The 10588-nt window shown below is 52.7% G+C and overlaps 1 protein-coding gene across 1 annotated transcript; it reads right to left on the bottom strand.

Moving 5' to 3' along the window:
• Positions 1 to 8941: 8941 nt before the first annotated feature.
• LOC136525726 (uncharacterized) lies at positions 8942 to 10588 on the bottom strand. The gene is made up of 2 exons (XM_066518613.1): positions 9508 to 10588; positions 8942 to 9441 (listed from the first exon to the last, which is right to left on the bottom strand). The coding sequence occupies exons 1-2, from the start codon at positions 10586 to 10588 to the stop codon at positions 8942 to 8944; spliced, it is 1581 nt and encodes a 526-aa protein (XP_066374710.1).

The following is a 10588-nucleotide window of genomic DNA, read 5'->3' as shown; positions in this document are numbered from 1 at the left end:
AGTGAACCTCGTAGTCCGAGCCTTGATCCCCACCTTCCTTTTATATGTGCTGTGCGACAGGGGCCCACCAACCGTATTAGGGTTGGGCTCTCCCGATCAGGAAGCAGAGACAAGGGCCCAATAGGCCGTTGGGCCTATTGGTGGAGATCAAATAACAATGTGGTCATGCGCGAGGAAGTTGAAGCAGAGACCCATAAGCTCCAGCGGGATGGGGCGGTGGCGTTTGGGTGCCGCCTTCCCCGGACCGCGCCGGTGGCAACGACTCTCGACAGTCTGGAAAACATCGGCGTCGACGTCGGGCCCTCGACGGGGCTGCCGAGACGCTCCAGGCACCGACACCCTACGCCGTGGGCCGAGGCGCTGATGCACCGGGACCCTTGCCGTGTTAGCAGCAGAGGGGCTAGGAAGCGGACGAATTAGGAGCAAGGCAGGAAGAACAGCAATAGGCGAGGAACTGATGAGTTCTTAGTAGGGAACAAGTTTGTTACAAGGTTCTTTCATAACCCCTTCAGCAAGAAGCTGGTCGATACATATAGAACTCAACTCGGCTACGCTACCGTCTTCTTCACTTGCTCTGCCACGCCGGGCCGAAGTAGCGCGGGTTCTGCTTCATGGGCCTCCTGGCACGCGCGTTCTCCTGTAGTCCATTTGGCAATAGCCCATCTGCCGGTTCAGCGTCAGGCAAAGTTGCAGTGGTGCTTGGTGCGGGTTTATCTTCATCGTCAGCAGCAGAGTCGCTGACATTCCCCCTCCCTTGCGCGCCTGGTTGCTGCCAAATACCGGCGTGAGGAAACTGTTAGCGCAAGTACTCCAAATCTTCCCAAGTTGCCAAAGAAGCAGGTAAGTTAGACCACTGAACGAGACCCTGCTGGACAAGGCGCTTACCCTTGGTGACCTGACGCCGTTGCAAGATATGAGCAGGCACACTCCAGAGTACCAAAGATGGAGGTAGAGTAGGAGTAACCGTGTGGCGAGCACCCACCGCCTTTTTGAGCTGCGGAACATGGAACACAGGGTGGACTGAGGATGAAGGCGGGAGCTCAAGCATGTAAGCAACCGATCCAATGCGGCCAACGACTCTGTAGGGACCGAAAAACTTGAATGCAAGCTTCTGATTAATACAGGCAGCAAGAGAGGACTGGACATAGGGTTGGAGCTTGAGAAATACCCAATCATCAACTTTGAACTGCCGTTCAGAACGCTTCTCATCTGCATACTTCTTCATGCGCTGTTTAGCTCGCAGCAGGTGCTGATGAATGACAGTTGACATCAGTTCCCTGTCATTGAGCCAACTGGTGATGTCTGTAACTGGAGCATCGTCAGCGGCTTGCAGACCAAACTGGGTAGGTGAGTACCCATACAGCACCTCGAACGGAGACCTACCGAATGCGGAGTGGAGACTTGTGTTATACCAGAATTCGGCGAGGTCAAGCCACTGATGCCACTGACGCGGACAGGCGTGCACAAAGCAGCGCAAGAACGTTTCCAAGCACTGATTGACTCTCTCCATTTGCCCATCCGACTGCGGGTGATAAGCGGTACTCATATGCAGTTCCACCTTGGAAAGTTTGAATAGTTCTTTCCAAAGGGTGCTACTGAAAATCTTGTCGCGATCAGATACGAGAGCTGAAGGCATACCATGAAGCTTGTATACTGTCTGGAAGAATAACTTAGCTATACTGGCAGCAGTAAATGGATGACGAAGGCCGATGAAATGAGCATACTTCGAGAACAAGTCCGCTACCACTAGAATACAGTTGAATCCCTCGGACAATGGCAAGCCCTCGATGAAATCCATAGATACAATCTTCCAGGCACGGTCAGGAACTGGCAACGTTTGCAGCAACCCCGGCAACTTGGAACGATCAGGTTTAGCCTGCTGGCAGACCTGGCAAGCAGTGACAAAGTCATGGGCATCAGCTTTCATACCGGTCCAGGCAAAGTGCTGCTTCATCCGGCGATAAGTAACAGGAACTCCGGAATGACCCCCCCACTGCCCCACTGTGCATAGCAGTAATCAGTTTAGAACGCAGATCAGTTGATGTCCCAATCCAGACTCGCCCGTCATAGCGAATGATGCCATCGTGCAGTGAATAATGTGGCGCATCGTCAAACGGGTTAGTCAATCTGGCTAATAAGTCTTGAGCTTGAAGATCACCTTGATAAGGCAGTAAGACCTCCTTAAGCCATTGAGGCTGGATGACAGATATGGCTGAGCACATAGGCGAAGGTACTCGTGACAGTGCGTCAGCGGCCCCATTCTCAATACCCTTGCGATAAATAATACGGTACTAAAGACCGAGGAGTCTTGTGAAAACTTTTTGCTGCCACGGTGTATGGAGCCTTTGTTCACTCAATTGCATCAAGCTTTTATGATCAGTGATGATATGAAACTCAGCATGTTGCAAGTAACTCCTCCATTGCTCCACTGCCATAAGAATGGCAAGATATTCTTTCTCGTATGTGGATAACCCCTGCAACCGTGGACTGAGAGATTTATTCATGAAAGCTAGAGGGTGACCACGCTGCATCAGAACGGCGCCCACTCCAGTGCCACTAGCATCGGACTCCAAGGTGAAAGGCTGAGAAAAGTCAGGTAACACGAGCACAGGAGCTGATGTAATTGCGTGCTTTAGAGCCACAAAAGACTGATGATGAATATCTGTCCACGCATATATGGCGCCTTTCTTCAGAAGGTCTGTCAATGGGCATGCAATCATGCTGAAATGCTTGACAAAACGGCGATAGTACCCGGCGAGACCGAGAAAGCTCCGGAGCTCCTTGACTGACCTCGGAACTGGCCAATCCAACACAGCCTGCACCTTGGTGGAATCGGTTGCTACCCCGTGCTCCGAGACGATGTGACCCAGATAGCGTAACTGACGTTGAGCAAATAAGCACTTACTGAATTTAACATGCCACTGATCACGAGCCAACAACTCCAGAACTAGTCTGACATGCTCAACATGCTCTTCATAGCTGCGGCTATAGATGAGTATATCATCAAAGAAAACGAGTGCACACTTACGCAGCACCGGATGTAACGTCGTGTTCATAGCCTTGAGGAAGGTCGCTGGGGCGCCCGAGAGACCGAATGCCATGACCCGGAATTCGTAGTGACCAGAGTGAGTTTGAAATGCCGTTTTTGCTTCTTCCCCGGCAGCCAATCTGATTTGGTGATATCCTGCCGTCAGGTCCAAGCACGAAAACCACGAAGCCCCATGTAACTCGTCGAGGAGTTGTTCAATGACTGGCACCGGATATTTGGTTTTAGCAGTGATAGCATTGAGATGACGGAAGTCGACACAGAAACGGAACGTTCCGTCTTTCTTCTTCACGAGCAACACCGAAGACGAGAATGGACTGTGGCTATGTTGAATCACGCCAGTCACTACCGGAGACCGGCTCTTTGCCGAGTGCCACGTGGTTTGCCGAGTGTTTTTTTTCGGCACTCGGCAAAGACGTCTTTGTCGAGTGTTTTTTTTTTTTGACACTCGGCAAAGAGGCTCTTTGCCGAGTGTTTTTTTTAACACTCGGCAAAGAGTCTCTTTGCCGAGTGTTTTTTTTTTACACTCGGCAAAGAGCATCTTTGCCGAGTGTTTTTTTTACACTCGGCAAAGAAAATTTCAAAGCACATTTTGAAGCACTAAATTAATTCAAATCAAAAAAATTTCAACTACAAAGTTGTATAACTCATCAAGATGTACAATGTTTGTTTTGGTCTTTTCTTCATACGACAAAGTGAAAATAAATTTGTTCACAAATCTAACATATCTCTCTGGTAGTTTATGAAACTACAAGAGAGATATATAAGATTTGTGAACAATGTTAGAACGACCATGTCGGATGAACAGATGACCAAACAACCAAAATAAACTTTGTAGATCTCAAAAAGTTATAAAACTTTGTAATTGGCAACTTTTTGATTTGAAAACATCTTTGTCATGCAAAACTGCGTTTGAATTTCAAAATTTTAAAATTCGAACTTTCCAAATGACCTCGGATGAAAAAACAACCAAAATAAACTCTGTAGATCTCGAAAAGTTATGAAACATTGTAGTTGACAACTTTTTGATTTGAAAACATTTTGTCATGCAAAACTGTGTTTGAATTTTAAAATTTTAAAATTTAAATTTTGTAAACGACCTCAGATGGAAAAACTTCCTAAACTAAAAGTGTAGATCTCGAAAAGTTATGAAACGTTGTAGTTGACAACTTTTTTATTTGAAAACATTTTGTCATGCAAAACTGTGTTTGAATTTCAAAATTTTAAAATTCAAATTTTGTAAACGACCTCGGATGGAAAAACTTCCTAAACTAAAAGTGTAGATCTCAAAAAGTTATGAAACTTTGTAGTTTACAACTTTTTGATTTGAAAACATCTTGTCATGCAAAACTGTGTTTGAATTTCAAAATTTTAAAATTCAAATTTTGTAAACGACCTCGGATGGAAAAACTTCCTAAACTAAAAGTGTAGATCTCGAAAAGTTATGAAACTTTGTAGTTTACAACTTTTTTATTTGAATTCGTTTAGGGCCTCAAACATGCAATTTATACTCGGTTTAGTATAATATATTGGGAACTAAAACGGAATCCAGACACAAGTGAGAGTGTGGTGTAGTGGTAGAGGAGGTACGTGCACAGCAGGAGGTCTCGGGTTCCAATCGTGTCGGCCACTGAGCCATGAAATTCACGCGAAAAAATATCGGAGATGGGTGGGGGCCTCCATCGACAAAAAAAATTTTGGGTAAAAATTCTATTTTTTTCGGGTTTTTTTCGGTTTCAACTTTGCCGAGTGCCCGATAAAAGACACTCGGCAACGTTGGCTTTGCCGTCACTGTTTTTGGCGAGTGTTGTTCGCCGAGTGTCACACTCGGCGAACCATTTGCCGAGTGTTTTATGTATTTTGCCGAGTGTTTCGGACACTCGGCCAACTACAGGAGTCCGGTAGTGAGTAGCCAGCATCTCTGAAATCTGTCTCTCAATCTCATCTTTGATCGCCGGAGGATAACGGTATGGGCGAACGTTGACCGGAGCAGCACCAGGTAATAATGGAATAAAGTGCTCACAATCTCTGGGTGGAGGATATCCTTCAGGCGGAGCAAAGACTGACTGAAATTCCTGCAGCAAGACAGCGATCTCAGGAGGGTATACTGGAGCTTCAGATCTGGTTGCATCAGGCACAATGGCATGTATCTGAATCACTGATCCGGGAGGCAACGATTCAAACTCCCCATGAAGTAGCTGAAAGGAATCATTATATGGAATCAATAACCATTTCTCTTGCCAGTCAACTTGCATTGGGCTGAAGCGAGCCAACTAGTCCATACCGACAATGACATCAAAGTGTGCTAGAGACAATATCTTAGCATCAGACTGAAAATCACACCCCTGAACAGACCAGTTGAGTTGTAGAATTTCAGAATCACACTGTATGAGTTGTCCATCTGCTATTTTCACCGTCAAGGGCTGCGACAATGTTAACTGTCCAGAAAGTTTGGCTGAAAAAGAACGACTGACAAAGGTATGGGAACTACCTGAGTCGATCAGAATCGTAGCTGAATGTGTTAGTCACCAGACTGGCGGTGGAAGCCGGCGGCGAGGTCACGAGCGGCGGCAAACACGAAACTCAACTGACGCGAGAACAGATGCGGAAGGTTTTGGTGCTGCCAGAGAAACGCAGCGTTTTCTTCTTAACTTTCATATTTATTGGAAAGTACAGAAGAGCAGCACGATCACAGCACGCACGTCGCGGGAGTTCAGCGCGTCCATCCCCACGCTCCGCAACGCCGGCCATGCCTGCATGTCCAGGCTCGTGGGCGAGCGAGTCTTGCACCACGGCCTCCTACGCGCGCGGCAGCCACAACTCGGCGCTCGCGCGCATGCATCAACTGAAAAACGGAAACATGCAGACCTATCTAACATGCACAAGATTACTAACAAAATCTTCTCCTAATTCTTGTGCATGTGCTTTACATCAATGACCCCGATCTTAGAGCGCAACCAGCAGAAGCGTTCCTTGCCAAGGGCCTTCGTCAGCATGTCCGCCAGCTGCTCTGTTGTCCCGATGGACTCAAGTCACACCTGGTCCTCCTCGACGCACACTCTGATGTAGTGGTACCTGACATCTATGTGTTTGCTGTGGTCGTGAAACACCGGGTTCTTGCTCAATGCAATGGCGGACTGATTGTCGATCTTCAGTGTGGTTGCGCTGGTCTTCTCGCCCTTTAGCTCTGCAAGAAGCCGCGCTAGCCAGGTTGCTTGACAGGCTCCAGTAGCTGCAGCAATATATTCAGCCTCGCAGGAGGACAAAGCCACAACTCTCTGTTTCTGAGATTGCCAAGTGATGAGATTGTTGCCGAGGAAGAAGAAGACTCCAGTAGTGCTCTTCCGTGTGTTAGTCAACATCGCCGGCCAGATCACTGTCACTATAGCCGACGAGCTGTGCCTGCTTCTTCCGAGTATAATGGCAGCCAAAATGCAGGGTACCGACAACATACCTCAACACTCGTTTCACAGCTGCCATATGCTCTGTTGTCGGTGCCTCCATAAACCGACTAATGAAGCCGACTGAATAAGCCAAGTCTGGTCTTGAATTCACCAGATATCGCAGGGAGCCCACAATGCTTCTATAGAATGTAGGATCAACAGCAGTAGCAGTGCTCACCTTGCTCAATTTCAGTTGTGGCTCCATTGGAACGTGACTTGGATTACACCCGGCCATGCCTGCATTCTCCAATATCTTAGCTACATAGGCACTCTGACTTACAGTAATGCCCGTCTCTATCTGTGCCACCTCAAGCCCGAGATAGTAGTGGAGAAGACCCAAGTCACTCATCTTGAATGTTGCCTGCATTTCTGCCTCGAACACGTCGATGTCAGCTTGGTTCCCTCCGGTGATCACAAGATCATCCACATAAACCCCCACGACAAGACGGCGACAGCGTTCGCCGCGGAGGTAGATAGCATGCTCAGAAGAACTCCTCTGGAAGCCGAGGTTGATCAGCGACTCATCCAGCTTGGAGTACCAGGCGCGCGGGGCTTGACGGAGTCCATAGAGAGCTTTGATGAGGTGGAGTACCTTGCGTTCATGCCCCTTGAGCACAAAACCTGGGGGCTGCTCAACGTACACCTCTTCCTGGAGAACGCCATTCAGGAACGCGGACTTGACGTCCATGTGATGCACCGCCCAGCCTTCAGAGGCGACATGGGCGAGCAACAGTCGGACGGACTCAAGTCGTGCGACCGGAGCGAAGACTTCATCGAAATCAACTCCTTGGCACTGGACATATCCTTTGGCGACGAGCCGGGCCTTGTGCTTGGTGATGACCCCGGCGGCGTCCTTCTTGGTCTTATAGACCCACTTGAGGCCGATCGGCCTCGTGTGCGGCGGCAGCTCGACCAGCTCCCAGGTGCCGCTCGCCTCGATGGACGTCATCTCGTCCAGCATCGCGTGGCGCCAGCACTCGTGGTGCAGCGCCTCCTCGAACGATGTCGACTTAGCATCGCTCGCCAGCAGCAGTCGCTCCTCCAGGTCCCGTTCAGCAAGCCCGGGCGGCGTAGCCTGCCCAAGCACATTGTCGACGTGGCGGAACCGGAGTGGCGCATCATCGTTGTGGTCGTTGTCCAGCTGCTCGCTGGCTCCAGCACTGGGTGGCAAGGCAAACTCGATGCCTTGGTGCGCCTGTGGGCTCGGTGTCATGGGCTTAGAGCCGGCTGTAGGTGAGCTCGCCATTGACCATGTCATGGCCGGTGGCGGCGAGGATGTTGGCAATGCTGGTGAGGATGAACTCGGCGCAGAGGGCGATGCCGATGTACGCATCGTCGTTGTACTGGTGGTGGTGATCACGGCGGGCTCCACTGGTGCGGTCTCCTCGACGATGAAGTCCGTGGGCTCGCTGTCGTGCTCAGCGGGCCATGCCCACTGTGCAGCCTCGTCAAAGATGACATCGCGGCTGATGTGAACGCGCCGGGTCATGGGGTCGTAGACGCGATACGCCTTGGAACCCGGCTCGTACCCGACGAAAATCATGCGGTGGCTGCGATCATCCAGCTTCTTCAGGTTCGGCGTGGTCACCTTGACGTGGGCGACGCACCCGAACGTGCGGAGGTGATGTACTCCCGGCACGCTCCTGGTCCACAGCTCGTACGGCGTCCTTCCACCTATGCTCTTGGATGACGACCGGTTCAGCAGGTACACGGCCGCCATCACAGCTTCTCCCCAGAACACGCCAGGAAGAGATTTTGCCTTCAGCATGCTCCGCGCCGTGTCGACAACAGTCTAGTTGTGGCGCTCTACGACGCCATTCTGTTGTGGCGTGTATGGCGCTATGAGCTCACGTCACACGCCGAGCTGGGCGCAGTACTCGATGAAATCCGCTGCAGCAAACTCTCCTCCATGATCTGTGCGGAGGGCCAGCATCTTCTTGCCTGACTTGCGCTCTGCTGCCGCCTGGATGCGCCTGATTGCCATCTCGGTGGCATCCTTGGAAGGTAGCAAGGAGATCCACATGAACCGAGAAAAATCATCAACCAGTAGGAGAAAATACCGGTTGCCACTAGGAGTTGCCGACGAGATTGGACCACACAGGTCTCCGTGTAGCAGTTGGAGCACCTTAGTCGAACGCCTGAGCGCCTTCTGAGGGAACGACGCTCGACGTTGCTTGCCAGCGAGGCAGGCCTCGCAAACCTGCTCCACCTGATTGAGAAGGGGCAGGCCACGGACCAGCTCTTCACGCGCCATCTTGCGTAGCGCAGCGAAGTGGATGTGGCCGAACCGAGCATGCCATGTCCAGGCATCGTCGTCGGTGCGCGCCGCCAGGCAGACTGGCCGTGCGATGGTGACGTCGAGCACGTACAGCCGGCCTGGGCTTCGAGCAATCTTGGCGAGCAACCGCCTCTCCTCATCCCAAATGCGCATCACACCGTGCTCCACCAGCACCTAGTACCCGCCTTCGTCAAGTTGACCGACAGAGATGATATTGGCGGTGAGGCGCGGGAGATAGTAGACGTTGGGGAGCGACCGGTGCTCGCCATTCTTGCAGGACAAGAGCACGGTGCCGCTCCCTTCAATCCCCGCGATGGAGCCATCTCTGAATCGCACGGTGCCGGTGATGCCGGTGTCGAGGTCGGCGAAGGCGGTGCGCGATCCCGTCATATGGTTGGACGCGCCGGTGTCTAGGATCCAGCGCTTCAGATCCTGGTCCTCTGCGGCGTCGAAGGTGGCGTGGATTTTCTGCTCGACGAGGTGGAGAGCTGCGACATCCCGAGTCGCCGAAGGCGGCTGTGCGGGCGCTGGGGCCGGCGGCGGCTGCACGGGCGCTGGGGCCGGTGGCGGCTGCGCGGGCGCTGGGGCCTGCGGCGGTTGCGCCGTTGTGTGCTGCGGTGACAGCTTCTGCTCGACGAGGTGGACGGCGGCGCTTTCGTGGGTCGCCGGGGTCGCTAGACGCGATGTAGCTGGCGGCGGCAGCAGGTAGAGGAATGAACTATCCTGCTCCTAGATCGAACTGACGGCCAGCATGAGTGTGGGCTCGTCGTCCTGGGCCACGTGGGCCTGCTCCTCCTTTTTGCTGCGGCAGTCACGGGCCCAATGGCCTTTCTTGCCACAGTGCTTGCAAGGATTATCTGGTCTCGGATGGCCCGAGCTGGAACCGGACCTTCCATCACCATTGCCGCAGGTGCCGCGTCCACGGCCCCTGCCACGGCGCTTGCCACGGCCGCCGAAGCCGGAGCCACCGCGGCTGGACTCCTGACCCTTCTGCTTGTAGCGCTCAATCCACTGCTCCTCAGTGAGCAGCAGCTTGCCGGCGGCTGTCTGCGGCGCAGGTGGCTCGACGTCGTCGGCCACCATCAACCTCCCCGTGACCACCTCAATTGACAACCGTGAGATATCGAGGAGGGTTTCAATGGAGATTACCAACTGCTTGTAGCGTGGGCGCACGACGCGGAGGTACTTGGCCACCACTTTCTCGTCGGGCTTGGGATCGCCAAGCGTTGCTAGTCGCTGCACAATCCCGGTCAGGTGCAGGGCGAAATCTTCGATGGGCTCGCCGTCGCAGAGCGCGATGGCTTCGTACTCCACCCACAGGTTCTTTGTCGTTGCCTTCCGCACTCGGTTGTCGCCGATGCGGAGGGTCTTGATGGCCTCCCAGGCTTCCTTGGCAGTTGCCTTGGTCGCAAGTGCGGACACCATCTCCGCCGGGACAGCACTGGAAATCGCGTCGAGCGCGCTGCGGTTGTCGTCGAACTCGACATCATCGTACTCGACGGCGTCCCAGAGGTGACGCGCCTGCATCTTCAGCTTCATGCGGAGCGACCACTCGTTGTAGTTCGTCCTTGTCGGTTGCGGCCAGTTGTCGGAGCTGCCGTCCCGGATGATGCACTCGATGACAACCTCCCGCGTACGGCGTGCGTCGCGGGTGCGCGAACGGCATTCGTCGCACGTGCGTGACCGACGAGGAGGGGAACGAATCGGAGAAGGCGCACGTGGTGGCGTCTTGGCGCCGGAACCGCTGCTACCGTCGTTCTTCTTGGAGCCGTCGACCTTCCTGGCCGGTGAACGACCACGGGTTCTCGGTGGAGACGCCAT

The sequence above is a fragment of the Miscanthus floridulus genome, chromosome 19, assembly GCF_019320115.1.
Source record: "Miscanthus floridulus cultivar M001 chromosome 19, ASM1932011v1, whole genome shotgun sequence".
In the NCBI taxonomy this organism is placed as follows: Eukaryota; Viridiplantae; Streptophyta; class Magnoliopsida; order Poales; family Poaceae; genus Miscanthus; species Miscanthus floridulus.
This window is presented reverse-complemented; position numbering and strand designations above follow the sequence as displayed.